Source organism: Colius striatus, chromosome 2 (genome assembly GCF_028858725.1).
Source record: "Colius striatus isolate bColStr4 chromosome 2, bColStr4.1.hap1, whole genome shotgun sequence".
Lineage (NCBI taxonomy): Eukaryota > Metazoa > Chordata > Aves > Coliiformes > Coliidae > Colius > Colius striatus.
In genome coordinates this window covers 81,507,708-81,528,563 of record NC_084760.1, presented here as the reverse complement: position 1 = coordinate 81,528,563, position 20,856 = coordinate 81,507,708, and the positions used below count along the sequence as shown (strand labels likewise).

Sequence of the window (20,856 nt, the reverse complement as noted above, 5' to 3'; positions counted from 1 at the left end):
GAGGGCTTCAGATAACTCTTAGGTATTCTTATCTAAAAATACATATTAAAGTAAACAGAGTGGTCAAAGTTGAGTAATTACATTTTTCCTTAAAGAGATTTTTTCCTTGTGATTTCCCTCTAGCTGAACAATGAGAATTTTAAAAAAGAACATGAAAAGTTTCTTACTTAGTGGTAAATATCCCCCAGCAAGAGTGACCAAGTTGCCATGTAGCATTTCTCACATTAGACCACAAAGTGCTTTTGCCAAGGCTGTGTCATTGTGTCTGTTTCACTGATGAAGAAGCTGAGCATGTGGGAGACGTGATTTTACTAAAGGTTGCCTGCCAGGTAAGTGGTAGAAGCTGGAACAGAAGCCGTGCCTCCTGCATCTGTGATTAGGCTGCTCTTCCTTAGTCTGCTGTGCCTGAAGGACATGCTGATTTCAAATGAGACGCAAAATGTAGCTGAATATTGGCGTAGGAAGCAGTTTCATGATCATCCAATAACACACATTTTAAACAGATACTGTTTTCAAATGCAACTGTTGTCCAAAAATGAATGTTGTCAGATTATGATTTTCATTTGCGTGGGTTATTTTCCAGGCTGAAATTTTAACGGGCATCCCAGTTGGCAACCTTGAAGATGCTGAAAAGGTGGGACACACGCTGTTAGAAAGAGGGTGTAAGCTCGTAATTGTTACTCTTGGAGCAGAAGGCTGCATGATGATATCAGTAGAAGAACCCATTCCAAAGCACGTTCCTGCTGGGAAGGTCAGGGCTGTGGACACTACGGTACGTTTTTGTGGTTTAACTGTCTTGCTTTGGAAAAGACTGCTTAAGCACTAAGGGAAAGCAGTGAGTAATCAGCCAAATCTTTGGGCACTAGCACAAAGGCTAATTTATGATGCGAAATTGATATCTTGCTTCCAGCCTCTCATATATTAAATGTCAATTCAGTTGAGTTTTATAGTCTGTATTGTAGATGAGCTGGAGGTGTTAAACATAGCAATAGTATCGTTCTGTTCCTCCTTTACTGAAGTCAGTACCTGTCTCTGTAATGGGTGATGCCAGTGGGTTAAGCTGCAGTCCTATTTTCTCACCTTTGCCCAGTCATATAATTCATTTTGTCCAGAGCTCAGATGCTGTGGGAGAGATACTACTGCCCTCACTGTCCAAAATGGAATGTTTGGCTCTTCTGAAACAAGCATGATTGTTTACCGAGTCTAGCATATTTTTTACAGAATGTAGTGGAAAATACCCAAAAGTTTTTCCTGCTCCATGGTGATCATTTTATGGTGATAAGTAAGGGATCCTTGGTCAGAGGCATTTTAGTCTTTGACAGGAGAGTACCGTTTTAACTTCCTGCTCAGAAGTAAGTGCAGAAAAGCATACTCTTAACAGACCACTAAATACAATACCCCCAGCAAAAAATAAAACCAGGACAGGCAATAGTTAAGATAGCATTGCTATGAAAACCTTACCACATTGCACATATGGGGCTATTTTGTGTTCCTAGTATTATCTGACATAAATCCAAAATAATTCCAGTGGAGTTACTGAGAGCAGAGCAGGTCACGTTGTATGTACTAACTATACATTTAAATGCCTGTTATAATAACGTCATATTACATATGTTCTGTTACAATAGTTCATTAAAATCCTGGAGATTTTACCATCTGGTACATTCCATATCTGAATTGCATTAATAATAACTAGTTTTTGTAGCATGTTTTTTTATCCATGGACCTCATACTGCTTCACAAAGAAGGAAAGCAACTGCTTAAAAAATGAGGAAACCGGGGCATAGGGGACTAAAATTACCTAGCTCAGTAGCATGCAGTGGCAGAGCTAGGAGTAAAGTCACTTCATCTAAAACAGAAGATCACTCATAGATTTGGACTATGATGTGCTGATACTGTGGAAAGCTTTATTTCGCTGTAAAATTTAATCCCTCTCAACTCTGAAACAGATATAGTTTGGCTTTCTTTTCCTCTTTTGCCCTTCTGCCATTTAGAAGTTTGACCTTGAGTTAGCTCTGACTTTGAAATATCTTAAAATTCTTGTTAAGGGAGACATCACTGTACTGGGCTGTGCATAAGGTTCTTCATAGGAGACTACAGACACCAAACTGCCTTTGCCTTCTTTTAGCCCAGAATAGTGCCACGGGAGTGAAAGGCAGAGCACCCAAAGCTGCCTAGATTATTAGCTTGATTGATTACTTTGGGACGAACACCTTGTGAACCTGGTAGTACAGCTTCTTGCTCTGAGTTGGTAAAGACACTATTGTTGTCAAAGCTTAGTGTTAGAGTTTCTCTCTACATCACACCCAGATCTGCTTCTTCAAAAGAAACAAAAAATTGCTGCCAGGTCAGCTGTTGTTTGATATCTTAAGATTTTTTGCAGGTCTTCAAATAAAACAGCAATACTGAAACCACACGCTGTGGCTGAAAAGTGCTTTTTATCTTGCCTAGCAGTTCAGAGTTCCATGACTGAACTAATTTAATGCTCTTTTTTCTTTTTTTTTCCCCCTCTCTTTTTTTTTTTTTTTTTCTTTAAAAATAAAAGCAGATTTGAGTTTACTGAATCCTTGCCCTGCCTCCTTGTGGCCAACAGGTTATTGGCTTCCACATAGCAGAGGATTTTCACAGTTAATTTTGTTAATCTACTTAAATACCAGTGGGTTGTTTTCAGTAAAACAGCTGTGCTCACTTTACTCTTGCAGACTGAATGAAAAAATATGTGTTGGCCTTCCATTTTAAAAGTTTTACAGTGATTAGACTGATTATCACTTTGCCTGAAAGCAAGTGGTTTTAAAGCAACCCTTCCAAACATCAAGCAAAGTAATGTGATCCTCAAGTAACCTGGGTAACACTACTACTAAAATAAATACTAAAGTTTCTAGTAGGACATGTTATTCTCTTCAGAGATATGTCTGTAGTGGATCCTTACCCAGGAAAATAAGCTCAAGCTGTAACTTGACTTATCAAGTAGCCATGTATCAAAAACAGTATTCAGAGCTGTTCATGGGCATACTGTCAGCATGCCATTTAATACTAAAGTTGCTACCTTAAAATGGTCTGACTTCAGCATCTTGAGGGACCAAGCAGTAATTTTTTAAGCTATCATAATCCAGTCACATCTGATTATGTGTCTGTATTGGCACTGTTTGGATTTGCAGAAGGTAAAGTAATTGCCAGATAAAGAGTTAAAATGGTATGTGTAACTCATTGCAGGATTTGCAAAAGGTTTCAGGGCCCTTGTGAAAGCAGACTGTATTAAACTAGTTTGCCATTTAAGATACACGTGTAAGACACAAAATGAGTTTCAAAGGCTCCTGTCACTGTAGAAGTTTTACCATAACTGCTACCCCTACCCAGAGTCCATCTGCAGCAGTGCAGCTTCAATACTGCCTCCTGGTTATTTCTGTTGTCCACAGCAATCTTGAAAAATTTTGATGAGAAAATACTGGGGTAGGTACAGCCACGAAGATGAAGAATCTGAGTTCCTCGGCTCAGGTAGCATGCTCCCCATTCTCCACGTTGGTAGGTTCGTCAGGGAGACTAAGGCTTGCTAGACCATGGAGCCTGGCTCTTTTAGCCCAAGAGATAGTTAATGTTAAGAGTTTGTTGGCAGAACACTGGGAATAGCTGGCTCCATCTCCTGCTCTGTGGTGGAACGGGAATCTTCAGGATTGAAAATCTGGTATTTTTCACCCACACTAAATCAATACTATGAAGGGGAAAAAAAACCTTGTTGATTTATTTTTTTCATGCCGCTAATTATCTTAATGTGGGCTTTACTAATATATGCAGTACTTCCCATGACTGTTAACAGAGCTCTCCCTACACAGTCCAAAACATGTCGAGCACGAACAGTCATTTAGAAGGAAGTTTTGCAAGACATGGTATCGTAAAGCTGAAACATCTGTTTCTCCCATTGCAGCTAAATAGTGCAACAAGCTTTTGTTAAGAAAATAATTTTTTTGTTGTTAAAAAACCAAACTTTTACTAGTTTCTGCTATTTTCTATATGCAAAATTAGAATGAAATTAAAAATAAGTGAATGACTGAAAAATCATCCTCAAATTTTCCCTATGAAAGAAATATCTGATTAAGCCCTATTGATGTGTGTTTGAAGCAGATGACGTACGTAAGAGACATTTAACACACCAAGAAGTACTAATATGTAGATAATAAAGGGAAGGTATACATTATAATCTGTTTTCATTAAGTAGTTGCTTTTAAATCTGCTTGACTACATGAAGTTAAAAATATGCCTTTATTTTTGGAAGAAGCTATTTCCACTGTAGGTGAAACTAGTATATGAAGCCGCATTAAAATAGCTGTGCAAGATAATTATATAATCCCATTTATATGACACCACTTCAGTTGGTAGCAGAAGGTTTCACAAACCATTCACAAATTTGGTGAGCATTTCATAGAAAACAATAATATCATATACACAACATTTTACAGTTGTGTGTGTGCGTGTGCACGGAGCAATTTGCCTGCTGCTGAAGCAGAAGCACAGCTGAGGTGGAACACAGCAGCTGCTTGCGAGCACAGCTGCAGGACATGACCAAACACCATCAGGTCAAAATTATACTTGAGGTGAAGTGGATGATCTGTGTAATGAACCATAGGATGATCTTGGGTCGTGGCATCTGCTGCTGCAGTAGCCCCGAACGTGCTGTCCCGGCAGAGACATGCACAGTCTGGTGACAGAGAAGGCCACAACATCGTCCGTGTTGGGGGAGGAAGCTGTGCCCTTTATGCCCCTTCACCCTCACTCTCCTCTTCTGCTTCTGACAATCACACAAAGTGTAATTTACAGCACTATTTACATCTATTTACATTTACTAATTATATTCCATTGAAACTGCCAAGGAAAATTTGTCAGAAGAATGTAATTACTCAAAGCTGGAATTTGGCCAGCAGTGAGATTAGTTCCCTTCTATTTTTCAAACAAGTGCTATGGGATCTTACAGAGCCGAGTGCTTTCAAGTGGCAGCTGGGGACCAAGTTGAGCCCCTGAGGTACTGCTGGAGGCCTGCCTGGGGCTTGGTAGGTGCAGGCGGGTTTAGGAAGGCAGTCAGGCTGTCTGGAGCTCCAGGTTAATCAAGGTCTGGGCTTTAGAGGATTGTCCATGGCAGGCCTCTGGAGGTGGGGCAGTCTGATGGCTAGTGGCTACAGCAGGCTGGAATATGTGTGCTGACTCTTGAGCTCGCACTTCAGGGCTTGGGGCTTTGCCTTTTATTGTGTTTGCTCTTTGCAGTTGAAAATGGGATGTCCGTGACGTTTTGTGGGATCCGTGCTTAGAACTGAAGCATCGCACAGGCAGAATCTGTCCTATGCAGGGGTATTAGTAGAAAATGGGATGCTGTCTGACAAAGCAAGCCAGAGCTGCCCCACTGTCAGCCACTGCATTTCCAGCTTGCAGCACGTTAGGTCACTGTGAAGAGGGAAGTACTCAGATTAGTTTAGGTAACGTCTGGTTTGCTCCAGAGCCCAGTTTGGATCAAGATCATGAGCAGCATCCATACACACTTGCATTGGTTAGGATGATTTTCTGATTTCCATCCCACCTAGTCTTTTAAATACATAATATTTAAGATAAATGGATAGATAGTTCAGCTTAAGATCTTTTAATCGGCTTCTGCATGACTCCTAGGTTTACACATGCCAATGTGTGCATGGAAGTCCTGGATTAGCACACTCACAGTCAGGAGACCAGGCATTTGCAGGTCTGGCTTTGGTGTGGATGTATTCTCTCTAAAGGCAAATAGAGACACTCCAGCACACAATGTTTAAATGAAAATTCAGAATCACTCTTCACAGTGGTGCCCCTGCTAATCACAGCAGGTCCACAGTCTGCCTTTTAAATCTCACACAGAACTCAGAATGTTTAACTTCACAGTGTTTCTAAGCATAACCATTCAATTCCTAGCATAATGTCTTACCTTACCAGCATTTTCCCTGTCTTGCTGTGCTTTTTGCACAATAAGAGAATGCGCAACCTGCTGAGGGAAGCTAAGGAGATCCCGGGTTGAGGCACCATGTTTGTAAACAGGAAACTCATTTATGAGACATGATAAAATTTAAAATTTAATCTACTCAGTTATGCCTGAAATTCGCCATGAGTGTATGATTTATTCTATATAGTCCTTCTCTGCACGACGTTCTCAGAGACAGATCATACAAGCCATTTGTCATAATCAGAAATGTTACCATTATTTTTTCATGTCAGTTCTGCAAAATGAAGGCTCGTTGCTACAATATGAATTTGTCATCAGATGTTTTGTGCTCAAATCCAATTAAGTTTCCCTCAGATTTCTTATTACCGTGTATTAGATCTGGCTCTTTTACTATGGGAGACAATTAAAACCCCTGTCTTTAAGCAGCCTTTAAGTGAGCCTTAAGAGTGCTCACTGAGCAGCTTTGTATTGAACTCTGAAAATGTTACACAATATTTTAACAAAGCCTCATAGAAGTGTACAGCTATATAATTTTAGATATGTCACAATATTCAGGCCTGTGCAATAGTTGTCTAAAGAAGGCAGTGTGGTTTAGTAATTTGAACAAAGGACCGAGTAAGAGTTCCAAGGCTCTGCAAAAGACTTTCTGTAAGTCCTTGGAAGCGTTACTTGTCTTCCTTGTATATCAATTTATTTATCCATAAATTGGAGCTGCTGTTAATGTATTGCATCTAAACCATAAGAAGTCTTTTAGAGATGAGAACAGAACCTGGGAGGCCTTTTTCCCAGACTTGTCACATAACCTCAGGCCAGTTGTGTTTCTTTGGGGGCTTTGAAAACTCATTGAAGTTCTGCTGCTTGAAGTTGAGAGGTCTTGTCTGTAAAAATATGGTTTACACTAAAATTCTCTGACTTAGCTGTATCTTCTGGTTTGGAGGAAGCCTGAGCCAGGGGAGTGAAGTGGACACTGAAATAAAGCCTTAGAATATAAATAAATCCAAAACAGTCCTGCTAATAACAGCAATTCTTTGTCTCCTGACTTTGTGGCCTAACGTCTGAGGCTCAAGGGGATATAAATACAACACTCTGTGCAATGACTAATTACTCAAAATTCTGTGCATCAGCAGAAGTGGGACTTGTGGTTAACTCTAATATTATCAAATGCCTTTGCTATTTAATAATCTTGTAGCCGTACATTATTTAGCGTGCCGTTTGCACAAAGAACAGTGATTTTATTTCAGCTATCTCTCAACAAAGTAAAAATGCAGCTGGTAGTAAATGAAGCATTTGGCAGACAATGTGTCTGATGTACAGTTCTCTAACTTGCTAAGAGGAGAAAAATGTTGTTGAGTGTTTAACCTTTTCTTACCCAAGGATGTAACAAGAAGGAGCAAAGTGACCACAAAAAGGGCAAGATCTTTTTTTTTTCCTCTTTAGTTATTTCTTTTCTTTTTCTATTTTTTTCTTTTTCTCATCTTCTCTTTATTTTTTAAGGAAAAAGAAAAAAGTTACTATCAAACAGCTTATCTATCAGTGGAGTTTATTCACACACCAACACAAAGTACTTACGCCCAAACTTCTCATTAATGTCCCGCAAACTGACAGCATAACAGCTTCCTTTCTTTAATGTGCAACCAAAATTGGTTAATAAATAAATTTAGTTCTAGTCAGTCTACTTTTTGACTTAGCCTTCTGCATTCCCTCATTTACAAATATGGAATCCATTGAATTTTGGAACAGAAAAACCATGAGGAATAAGTTAATCTGCCAGACACTCCAATCAGCAATCTGCACTGTACATCTATTTAAAACTGCATCTATTATGTTCTGAAGTTCAGCTGAACTGTGGAAGGGCACATGACTGAAATCACTGCATGTGAGTTGACTCACAGTTAAGTGCAGACGGGAATTGTTTGGCTCATGACAAGTTTCTGCTTCCGATTCAGGCCTTGTAAAGGCACTTTTTGGAGGCCCAAGAGCGTACAGGTGCCCGGCGACAAGAGGAGCTGAAGGAGTCACGTCCCTCTGCATTGGCAGCCACCTGAGGAAAGGTGGACCAAGCTGAGCGTGCCCTCTGCTCCCTCTGAGGGCAGGAGGCCATGTTAACCCCATTTTAGAGACAAGGAAAGGGGTCTGAAAATGTCAGGTACTCTGAAAGGCCAGCTAAAAGTGTCCTGCTCCACGTTATGCTGCGAATTGGGGTGATGTGGGCAAAAATGAAGCGCAGGCATATATTGTCCAATGCTGCTCTCTTAACTTTTGGACAACATTGTAATGGAAGGAAACACTGTTTATCTGCCTGGTAACTGTCTATTTTAATCTGTAAGAACAAACAATGTAAACAAAAAGAGCAAACAGAAGCAAACTTGTACAGAACAATTTGCAGCCTTGTTTTCCAGTGGAAGATTCCACAGACCACCCAGGCTTTGCACTAGTCCTTTTCTCAACCACGGAGCATCTAATTAAATCCCTCTCCATTCCTGACTCTAAGTGGAAGAGAGCCTACAGTCCTGTACAGTTTCTTTCCAGATGGAAATGCATAATTTAACAGAGATACAGCTGACAGAGAGAAGTGGGACCAAAGCAGTATTAGCATTTGCCACAAATTGCTTTAAATTGCAAGGGGGTACTTAATGAAGATGTAAACTAAAAGGAAGATTAAGCCTAATATTTTGTTTTCTAAGCCCCTTTGAAGATTGCAGAGTGACAGGCAACAAAAACCTCCTAGTAGGACTGAATTTCTGTCTTAATTGCTTTAGAGGTACAAAGAATTTTTGGTTTTGTTACACAGGGTTGGTATCAGGTCATGACATTTTGTCCCATCATGTCCCAGAGCCTTGTTCCACATACATGTATACATATATGTAAAGTTGTCGAGCACCTTGCATTGTTTACTACTTCTGTATGCCCAACAGGAGATAATGTACTATTGTTACTGCTGTTTTGTAGGTGGAGAGCAAAAGCTCACAGGGGCTGTCTCATCAGTGGCAAGGGAGCACGCTTCACTTGATAAAACCATAACTACTTCTGTATGCTTCCCTTCAAAGAGAATTAGGACTGGAGGCAAAAAAATGTCAGGGTGTCAGCTACCTCATTTTTAGAACTGGGCAGGATGGTAAGTGTCCACATAAATGAAAAAGTACATAGCAGCATTGAGTTGCTTTGCATGGGATGCTTCTTGAAGAGGCTGCAAGGGGGTTGTGGAAATATACTATGAGAACAGGTGCTTTGGCTCTACTACTGTCATACTGAGAAGTATTCCAGTTTAGAAGTTAACCCATTTGATTAGTCTGGACAGAAAAAAGCAGGGACGCTGGCAGCATTTATGCACCAACTCAGATGTTTTGTTTGAGATCCAGAACACATGAAGGATACAGCACCCAATACCTGGGCCTCAGTTTACATTCTGGTAAGATCTAGGGAAGCTGAGTTCAGAAATATATTGAAGCTATCTAAGGCACTTATGGTGTGCTTTAATAAATGAAACTGATGATTTATACTGGTTAATAGCAGAGTAGTCAGTGACCCTTTTATTGCTTCTCTTGGGCTAATGATGGCTTGCCATGCAGGTCAGAATCGGTGCAGCAGAGCGTGCCGCATCCCTTCTCTTGACTTTCCCTCCTCCTCTTGTCTTTGTGATGAAGGTAGCACAGAGTGTCCTCCGAGAGAATGTTCAGTCCTAGTGTGTAGCTCACCCTGTGTTCAGAGCAGCTGTTGGGCCACCAATGCATGCACACAAGACAGAGGGAGTTGTAATGGTCCATAGCATTCGGGGATATCTGAGCTGCACAAAGGCTGGAGAGGAAGGAAGACCAACTGTGTGCAGCCATCCTTTCTAATTGAATTTCTGCAGTTAAAAATAGCGAGTGGAAGCTGGCGCTTCTGGCACATCCAGAGCGTCACCTTCCCAAGTAGCTTTTTCTGGCCCGAGCCGTAGGAAGTTGAAAATATGATCCGCTGTGTAATGGTGCAGCATATTCTTGGCCAAACTCCTCGTCATTTTTTACCTTACAGTTATGGTTAGCTTACAAATGTCACATGCCTCCTCTTCTTCTTTAAAGCTAGTCTCTGCAAAAGCAGGTATCACCCTGACTATTGTGGAACCTGACCTGCTCTTCTCAGTTTGTTTGCATCAGTTCTGGCTTTGGTGAGAGAAAAGGCAAACCTGGTTCTGGAGCCCCTTCCCTGCTCAGAAATGCCAGTTGCAGTAAGGTTGATACTGAACAAAGACGTGATTTTTCCCCAACTGAGTTTTCATTGCCAAGTAATTTTGGTCACTGCAGAAACCAGAAAGGTTTGCATTGGATCAGTGATATTGCACAAGTAAGTTTTCAAAAGAACAAGAACAGAGAAATGAGAATAATGGGGAAATCAGGCTTCTTGCTTTTGCAAATTCTAACCACAGAAAACGCCAGAAGTTTTATTTCTTATCAGTAGTAAAGGAGTTCATCTTCAGTAATGCACAGAATATATTTTACAGCTTCAACTATACAAATGGAAGAAAACGAAAACGTTAAATTTTGGTGATTGATGGCAGTAACCTACAGGAACGTCTTTAATGGCCAGTTTTCAGTTGAGCATAACGATTTTGTCACTTTTCTCAGGGTTTTGTTTTGTGTCTCTGTATGTGGAGATGGACCTAAAGCTAAACCAGCTATTCTAGAACAACTCAGCTGAGAAAAGCAGATTCCCGAATTGTGGCAGCAATGTTTGCCAACTGCCTGAATGGCTATAGAAGTATTGGTTTTATTCATTTCAAAGTACAAACAGACACAGAAATACAGGAACAGGTAAGGAAGGTCTCTGGAAGCTCGTGGCTTGTTGCTCCTGTCTGTGATTTTGTCACTGAAATCATTAAGCAGGCAGTATGTTGGTTGGAATTCCACAGTGAATGCCTTTCTGCCAGCAGAAAGTGCCTTGGTGATCACCTGCTGCTGAAGACCAAGCGAGGTGTGGGAGGCCTGTTTTCTGCACCCCTGCTCCACAGGTTAAGGGCAACAGAAGGGGTGGGTAGCAGAGAACAAGACAGCAGAGCAGCAGTTCTGGCTTGTGTGTCACATCTAGCTGGACTCAGAGAGAGGAGATACTACTCAAGTACTCATCAAAAAGATTAGAGGAACTCAGTAGGAAAAAGAATGCAGGGAGCTGGCAAGAGGACAATGCTAGAGTGAGCTCAGACAAAAAACTTCCTGAAGGTTGGTGGGTTTTTTTTTCCCTCCAGGATATGTAGTTCAGAGGTAGGCGGGAGCAGTGGCCAGCCAACAAAGGCTAGATACTGTGGTTTTGAAAGAGGCACTCGAGCATATGGAGCTTTCGTGCAAAAAAAGAATGTTTTTTTGATCAATTCCAGGCGAGATGGCAGTTGTGTCATTCTGAGTGCATCTCGGCAGATTAGATGGGATCACTAAGAGTATTTTGGCATTTTCAGTCTGAGAGAAAAAAAAAACACCACCACATGTGGCTAGTGAAATTGCCTAGCAAGAAGGTTTCCCCTTCTGACTTGGCTGTTCGGTTATGGGGTCCTGAAGCCACGTTAGCTGCTGACGTGACTCTGGGTGACACAGTCGGTGACAATTTTGACAGTTCTCTCCTGGTTAGGGAGCTCATCGTTTGGAAGGGAAACCCACTGCGACTATCTACAGTGTGCTATCAGTGTGCTGTATTCTGGGCAGGGCTTCAGCTCTAGTTTCATTTGTTCGTGAAATGAAATTTGTGAATTAACACCGAAGCCTGATCTTTGCTAGGGAGAAATTACAAGTTGGCACGAGGGTGACATAAATAATGAAGGGAGTGAAGTACTTCTCAAGGAAGTGAGATAAGTGAAGCTTTTGATTAGAGTAAGAGAGTAGCTGCATGATGTTCAGGCTTGATAAACCAGTTTGAGAGGTACAAATCAACCTTCTGAGGAGCTGCTATATTTAGGGCTGAGCTTCAACCATGACTCTGATTCTGTGCAAGTTCCAATTTTGGGAAAGGTGGCTACAGCTCCTGTAGCATGTTCAGCTGAAAGTCCGTCTTATTTCCGTGTGCGTCCCTGTTGTTGACGTGTCTTGGTACATCTGCTGTTCTTTGCAAAAGTGCCACTGAAGAGTTTTGTGCTGAGATGAAGTGTAATGAGAGTTTTCTAGTACTGTGTTTCATAGGTCTTAAGTTTTCTATATACACTCCAGCGAAAAAAACCCCAACTCAACCAAGCGTGGAGGGTTTCACCTTCAGATGAAACAAGGTATAAACCTGCAGATTAAATGAAAGGAAGCCACAGATCATAGCTTAAATGTGAAACCAGGGAAGAAGCGAGTACCAAGGCAAATTGTAACTGAAGCTTAAACTGAAAATTTACACTGAAGTGTATCCTAAAGTGAAATACTCTCTGACAAAATATCTGTCACTGGTAGCATGGGAATCAGAGTAGTGGTGAATTGTTTGGTTGATGGGAATCTCACAGGTTCAGCGATGTGGATCCCTTGTTTTCAGAACAGCATGTGGAGTTCCTGCTTCAGTGCTCTTACTCCATTGTGTAAGAAAGACAGACATTTGTCACCTCTTGTTAATCCTATCTGGAGTTGAAAGGAGTTTATCACACTGAACTGTTTTGATGATTCAGAAAACAGAGTGCTCCCTATGGGTGAGTACTTTGTTGTCTTTCTGGGGTTAGTCTGTAACACAGAATAACTTTCTTTCCTGATGTTGAGTGGCATAGTGGAATATTATTGCCTGACAGAACGAAGCTGCCGCATGCTGTCTCTCAGACTTTGTCAGTATGCATCAAGAGAAATCTGTCACCTCACAGACACCTGGTATTTTTCTTGTGAACAGCGAGGCAGGAGCTCCTCTGTTCTGATCCTGGCTGAGAGTCTGGCAGAGCTGCAGGCAACTCATAGAATCACGGAGGTCTGCTTACTAATTTTTGATAGCTCAGTTTTGGGGTCACCAAGCTATGCCTCATTTTCGAAGGATGGGTAGCTCATGTGACTCCCATTAAAGCCTGTGCATGATCAGGAGCTCTGGATTCAGCCCACAGATGTCTCAAAGTGGGTGTTCTTAATATCCTTGATCTTAAGTTGGGTTCATTTCCCATCATGTGAAACGAGAGAACTATTACCTGCCTTCAAAACAGATGCTGTAGAGGGGCTTTGAAATGTAAAGCAGGACTGTGTGATATTGCCAGATCTCTAGATACTTTCAGCTGTGCTGTTTAGATGACATACAAATTAAAAATTGCAGAGTTGTGAATGTTGTATGTTTTATTTCCAACATTCACCACAAACCGGATAACATTTCAGAGGAATTCATGCATCTGTAATGCTTGTCAGTGGTCTTTTTAGAAACAGTGAATAACTTAATGTAGTAGGGTGTTTCAGAAAGGAAAGAAAAAGTGTATGCAGGAGGCCTTGTATTGAGATTCATCTCTCAGGAATTCAGGGGGTTAACGGTCTGACTGATTAATCACTGTTAATGAACCATCAGGAAATCTGTCAGGAAGTGGGTAAAAATTCCTGAAGACTGATGTGAAGCATTGTGTGGTATGCTTTGGTTTTCATGTTTCCCAACTGATAGTCTTCTTGTGAAGGACCAGATGACATGATGTCCTTGGTCAGTTCAAGTAAGTGAGAAAGAAATTTCCCCATGCCTGGCTATGCAAGTACCTCACAACACAGATGCAAGAAAGTCAGGGGTTGTTCCTTCCCATGGCTTCCCAGAGCAGTCTAGAAAAAGATAAAGGAATCCTGATCCTCATTCCTCTGATCTGAGCCCACAGGGCACAAGGGGAAGAGATGACTTTCCATGTGTCAAGGAGAAGCCAGAGTATTAGGACTTGGATACACAACTGGGTTAATTAATTGCCTGGTGTTGACCGAGGGTGAGGTTTCAGTTGGCTTAAGCTGATCCAAGATCATGCTGCTGCTGGAAAGAGTGTTTCTAACCTCTTTCTCCTTTGCATTGGACTAGTTATCATGTGCTAATACAGCAGCTTGCCAGTCTGAGTGGAAACCAGTGTTTCTTGGTCAGTGTTGGCTGGCTTAGTCCTCAAACAGATCTGCCTCACCACTTGGCCAAGTGCTTGACGAGTGCTAGATCTGATGCAGGGGAGGGTGTGGGAACATAAGGCAAGGATGAAAACATGAGTGGGGACTGAGCCTTTCAGCAATAACACAACCGTGGATTGGCTTAAGCCTATTATGAAACTGGAGTCTGAATCACTGGAATTAAGAGTGCACTGTCAACCTACAGGGAATGCAAATGAAAATGTGTTAGCTTACACCTCCTGCCGTTGTTAAACACAGGCTGAACACATACTGCACGTGGCTGGGAGGAAGGATCATATGGTGGGGCAGCAGCATAACACTTCCCCAGGACTCGGCCTGGAGTGTGCAGACCCCATCAGGCAGCGTCAGTGGAAGGCAGAGGGGAAGAAGACAGGAGCAGGCGAGCACCGCTACCACGGCTCCCCTCTATGTATTTTCCTTTGGCTCAGGGTAACATATCCTGGCTTGTTTTCATGACAAGACTGCAAAAACATTCAGTTACCAGAGCATAGATTAAGCACAGTAACATCATTGTGGATCCAGACCCTAAAGGTCTTGAGCACAGTGTGCTTCTCCTAATATTTCTCCTTTATCTTGGATCCAAGTAGCCTTCTAGCGCTCTCTAGTCTGCACCAAAAGTCTAACTTAGTCCTTAAAAGATGAGCCCTGCTTTGTTTCAAGTTCCTTTGGTTTTTGTTGCAAAATTTGGTAGTTCCACATTAAGGATATTTTTACCATTTTGTTCTGGCTCAAAACTCCATGCATAGATACAGGAAGAACTGTGCTTGTGGAAAATCTCTGTGTAGTTTTCAAACATTTTAGATTTTGGAGGTTTGTGACCACAGGTCTACCTCTGTAAGCAAAGCCATATGGAGCCCCATCAGCACCTTTGGGCTGCCCCATGAAGATGGCAATCTTTCCACAGAGAATCAACAACCCCAGACACCATGGTAGAATTCACCTTCGTTAGGCCTTGAGCTTAGGAAATGGTTTGAAGACAGTAATTTTAGTTTCATTTCAGGAGAGTTTCAAAATAGTGGAGTTAGTTTAATTTAAAGACTATCTTAATTGAAACTGCCAAAATGTCTCTCCAGTGCAACATAAAGAAAAATTAAGGGGGAGAATATTAAACCCCCACAAAATTAGAAAGAAAAAAAAGGTATTGCACAGGCAAATAAATGCAAAAGTAAAGAAAACCAACCAGCCAGTAATAATTCCAGAAATAAACTACTCGCCATCACATAGAGGATAAACATAGAGGAAACAAGAAGGAAATCACAAACATAAAGACCAAAAAAACCCCAAAGCTGTATAACTGAGTTAGCCACTGTTACCAAGGGATATTTTATTCCCTGAGCATTTCAGCTGAAATTATCTCTTAGCAGAGACATAGACCCTCTTGGCATAAGAGTGTCTGAATATATCCCAAAGCTGGAAGTGTTTCTCCAGTTCCAGTAGTAACCTTTCATCAAAGCAGAGCCCAGGTTGTAGGGAGACAGGCTTTCCCCGCTTGCAAGGAATGGATAGAGAGTGTCTTCACCGGCTGATATTTTTGTGTTACGTAGGGCTCATTTGTAGTTTGAGTACAGCGTAGGCACGCTGAGCAGATGTGACACAGAGCGATAACATCCTTAGCATAATCCAGTATCACGCGGTTATGGAGTGCTATAAATACAACAGGAATTCTCCAAGGGCCAATTCTTCCAACAGAGTTGAGCATCTCTGCATTGCCATGCATTTAGACTGCACTAAATCAGCGTAGTCCTCAGGCTTCGTTCATTCGTGTACAGCTGTGAATGCTCCTAGGAGACCATAAGCATCATTGCAAGCAATATTGTTCTACGTTCCACATTCTAATGCAGTTTTTGACAGCTTTTGGATTGATGTTTTGATTTATTCACTAAACAAAGGATTTATCATTACAAGCCTGCCTAATGCTTCTCTTGGGCTGCTGCTACACAACACATCATTCCTTTTAGGACTTGGTAACATACTTTTACAATGTATTGAATGGAATGAATCCATGTAATACACATACTTCTTGACAAATGAGCCAAAGAAGGTTTTTCCGAAGTTTGATATTAATGTCAGGCTTCAGGTGCCAGAGCCTCGTCCTGCTCTTACATGATTGCCATTACTCTTGAGCAAGAGGACGGGCTGGGAGGATGAAGGCTGAGCAAGAGGTTGCCCTGGAACAAGGCAGTGCAACTGCTGCAATACCCTGAACTGTAGCTTTTGCCCTCTTGGCCTCCAAAATTTTGGTGAACAAGTCATCTTATTGTACAAATGAAATGCATCTTATAATGCCACACGTGATTAATGGAAAACTGCTTTACTTGCTGGAAAGGCTGTTGAACAATATAGTTTCCACATACAAAGCACTTTCCTTAAAAAGCTTCTCAGGGCAGCATCATATAAAAATAGTTTTACTGAAGTTGTGAACCAGCTTCTGACAAATCAGGACTAACAAAAGCTAAGGTATAAATAGAAGTGTTTTCGTGGGTTTTCTCTCCTCTGGAGGCACAGAATCTCAATCAGTGCTGGATTGTAACAAACAAAAATGCCCTTTTCCAGACACAGAGAAAAACAAGGACCTTCCAGACTAGTGGCACAGAATATAAATAGGCTTTCAAAACGGCTGCAAAACCATAAAACTTAGTCCAACCCGTAACATTTGCATTTCAGAACCCACGGCGCCTTATCGGACCATTTTTTAAATCCAGTTCTTTATTTCATACAAACTCGCATCTTTGGTTTTAGAAAAAGGTTAAGCAAGATATATTTTTATAATTATGGAATTAATTGTCTCCAGGCATTCAAGGATATGAGGATTATCTGAAAGTCTGCAATGTATTAGGATTCCTGGAAGAAAACTGCTGAGGAATGTGAAATATTACATATTCTGTGTTCATATTTTATCAGTGGGCAGAATAAACCCACCGTACTGGTCATTTTCAAAATTCCTTCCTTTTGCAAAGTAAGCTTGTGTTTTTTTCTTTTGCAACAGCTAAGTGTAAAACTAGTATTTGCTAATCCAGAGTTTGGATGATCTTGACTTTACTCTGAGCCTGTTCCTCCTACTGCTCCGTGATGATTTTTTTCTGAATCTGCCAAACCCGATGTAGCTTAATCCACAATATCAAAGAGGGAAAGTCTGATTCTATAGGCTGAAAATAGTTTTTACTGGAGGTAGCGTTGCAGCTGAGTCAGTTCTGCTGTTGCTCTTTGTCATGTTTGACCAGTCGTGCCTGCAGAGACCAGAAGCATGGTTGAAGAGGGTATTTACATAATTGGTCTGATACGTGCTGCTGTTCTCAGTGTACTGGCTCCTGTATTGAAAATATGCCCTGCGCAAAACATTTATTTACTTACCAACAACTGATCTTAGGGTACCCTTGGGGTCTGTAGTAGCTGAGCTTTAGAGATTCTGATTGCTTCAGTCTTTGTATGGGAAGTAAGGAATTCAACAAAAGTTTACTGCCGTCAAATCCTTCTGTATTTTCTACAATCATCCATCATGCAAAAAAACCCATCAGGGAACCTTTTTCCATTTTGAATGGAAGTTTGCTAGTCACCCCCTTTTCTACCTCTTAGTCATTTAACATAGTTCATCCTTGCCCAAAAGGAGATCTACAGCCATCTGATCACCTCAGGGCATCACCCACAAGTGGAGAGGCACAGTAGCACTGAAGGAAGAACTTAATGTTCCATCTCACCATTAACCTGGGTGATGTGTGGTTAGTCTTTTTTTTTTGCTCCAATAGCAAACAGTGCAGCAATTACTTGGGACAGTATTTAGTTATCTCCATTTAAAAATCATAAAAAACACAGTATTTGGCTCCCTGCTGCTGATGGGTGGTAGTTTATGCTGTTTGACACCAGATCCTCTGAGTATTCCTCATTAAAATAATATTTGGCCTCTTCCATTGCCCAGTGATTATTGTATGAGAAATATTTGATGTAAAAATGGTGAGTTCTTCCTGCTAGAGCTATAGCATAACAGACCTGCACACCAAAATTCTATTTCTCTCTGTAACAGCAGTGCCAGAATAGCTTTAATAATTAATTACGCACTGATTAGATTATAAACTCTGAGATGGGCCCAGGATTTTTGCAGACAAAAGACACTGGCAATGCTTAACTAGCACTCACCTGCTCCTGCTCCACCTGCCATTGTGGGAGCAGGACAGAAAACAGAAGACAGACAAAGGAAATTGATAAGACCTTGGCCTGCCCCGGCTCTGCTCAGGAGCACAGAACTGTTGAAACAGGTGCTGCCATGGCTACATGTGGGGTAGGACTTGGCTTCTTACCTTGTAATTCTCTATGCGATGCTGCCCCTCGCACCCTGCAGCAGGGAGTGTCCCAGCCGGGAACGCCAATGCAAACAGCTGCTGCGCTGGGAGGGCCGGGCTGGGCCGGGGCAGGCTGGGGAGAGACCAGGCACGGCCTAGGCACCCCTAATCCTGTGCTCTGCCCTGACAGCTCTTACCATGTAACAAACACATTTCTGTGACAGTGTTGGCTGTTGTTTGGGTTTTTTCCAGAATGATACTATGTGCAGATTTCAGGATAAGTCATAGTTTAACACTGAGAACACTAGAACTCAGAACTTAAAAATCTCTTCCTAACCTTTCAACTTAGAAACTTTGCTCAGCTATCTTAACTAACTTTTTCCAGGCCCTTTGCTCTTGTCCCATGACTCTTGGGGATTGTGCATTACAACTACAAAGGCAAAATCCCTTGGGGGTATAGACCATATGTTGATTAAAGATAATCAACATATTAATAAGATAATGCTAGTGCATCCTGTGTACCACTTTTACTGGTATAAAAGTACCCTTTTATAAAGGGGACCTTATAACCAGTTTTACAGTACCAACAAGAATTGCCATCAGTCCGGCCTTAGAAATCAGGCCAGCTTTAGGGGAGGAGAGGGAAGGGACACTAATGAGCAAAATCAAGTTAAAAATTATTCATTTTGCCAGTTGTCGGCGGCACTGCAGAGCACTGATCATTGCCAAAGAAGTTATTGTTCCAAAGCACTCGGGAGGCAAACAGCTGTCGTTCCATGCCGACCAGAGCAGAGCTGGCAGGCTCTGTGCTGGAGGGGCAGAGGAGGTGGAGGCACGGGCAGCGCCAGGGCCAGCAGCATTCTGCCCACTTGCCGAGGGCTCGTGGCACACGCAGCTCACATGGCTGCGGCTGCCACAGCTCCAAGTGAATGTCACTGTCCTCCATCGCCATGGTTAAACTCGGCATAGGTGACAAAGCTTGCCCTGGGAATAAGAGTGGGTTAAGTGACAGGCACAGCGTAGGCCTTCCTTATTGGGACCTTTTTAATGAACAGCTCAGTTCTGGAGGCATCAAAATGTATCGTTCTGCAGCTAAGACTTTACAGACACCGCAAGCCACACGGCTTATTTTTTTTTCCCTTTTCCCTGTCCCTTCTACCGCTGCCCTTTATGAAAAACAGAAGTTACATTAGAGAAAAAGGGTTTTAATGTAACATTCAGGTTGAGAAATCAAAATCAGACGCTCCAACAACAGGAAGTTTCAGCAGCAGTGTTTATAGCAGCACACTTGCTTTAAGTTTTAAGCCATATTATAGTGTTCACCTTGATTCAACAGCTGGGCACAGAGATTGTAGCGTGGTGTTAGTTTAATGTGGCAGAATTTCCTAGGCATAGAAGTGACTTGAACTCAACCCCTGAACAATTTCCTGACTCCAGCAATCAGTGCTGCAACTTTTGTCTTTCCAGTAAATGAATCTGAATTGTTTCCCCGTGCGAGTACGCTTGAACTTGTTTGTTATTTTATTCTAGGGAGCTGGAGACAGTTTTGTGGGAGCACTGGCCTTCTACCTGGCTTACTATCCCAAGTTACCCATGGAGGAAATGATCAGGAAGTCTAACTGCGTCGCATCAGTGAGTGTCCAGGCATCAGGGACGCAATCTTCATATCCTTACAGGAAGGACTTGCCTCAAGACCTTTTCTAATTGACATTGTCTGCTCAATGTACTGATTTTATCTTCTCCCAGACGTTTTTCTTCTGACTGCACCCTGAGTCTCCTCTGCTGACTGGAAAGACCAGGAGAGCCCCTTTGCTTCTTATTGCGAGGAATCCTGTTAGTTCCCGTTCTACAGCAGTAAGATGGGGGGGGGGGGGGGGGGGGGGTGATGTGTGTGCTTTTCAAAGACAGCACGGCAGGTCTCTCTGGCCCCACACATAAATGTTGGGCTTCTGGGCTTCTGGCCATCCCATGCAATACACTGTATTAAACCACACATTTACAGGAAAATGTCTGGAGAGTGTTAGACTCCTGGTAATATTTTGATTTTATCAAAACTTCTAATGTGCAGTGCCAGCACATTAAACAAAGTGTTAGCTTTGAGACTGCAGCTCTAGCCCTCAGCTGTAGCCTCCAAGGCCAGCTAATGGCTTGTAACAAAGCCCCTCAGGCTTGCCCCTGGCCCATCTGTTCGTGTGCCTGGGAGGCAGCCTGCAGCACTGCCGGGTTAAGGCCCCTTGGACTGGAAACGGGACAAGAGTAGTACTGAAGCAGACATTGAAAATTGTTTCTAGCCATACTGCTCTCAATGTATGTGAGCTAAAGAAGAAAAACTTGCAAAAACATGACAGAACTGCTTTGGCTGTCTGCTTGCTTCATGCTTGACAAAAATCCAGGACTGAAAAATCCATTAGGAAGGACCTGGTGCAGCACTATCCCTCTCCAAGGAATGACACCAATTCGTGGTCACTACTGTTGAATCTGCGGCTCGTAGGTTAGAAAAACTTGCAGTCCTGCCATTGAATTCCTGCTGTGGAAAATGTTAATTTTTATTGCCTTATAAAACAATAGTCGCTTTGAAGAT

The 20,856-nt window shown here is 42.0% G+C and overlaps 1 protein-coding gene across 2 annotated transcripts in view; it reads left to right on the top strand.

Annotated features, from left to right (window-relative positions):
* Positions 1 to 20,077, top strand: part of RBKS (ribokinase) — a 69,216-nt gene extending 49,139 nt beyond the window's left edge. For both annotated transcript variants that reach the window (XM_061990098.1, XM_061990097.1), the window contains 2 exons: positions 584 to 772; positions 19,806 to 20,077. In XM_061990098.1, coding sequence (XP_061846082.1) covers positions 584 to 772; positions 19,806 to 19,979 — 363 coding nt within the window. In that variant the 3' untranslated portion in view covers positions 19,980 to 20,077. The remainder of the gene's footprint in view (positions 1 to 583; positions 773 to 19,805) is intronic.
* Positions 20,078 to 20,856: the final 779 nt, after the last annotated feature.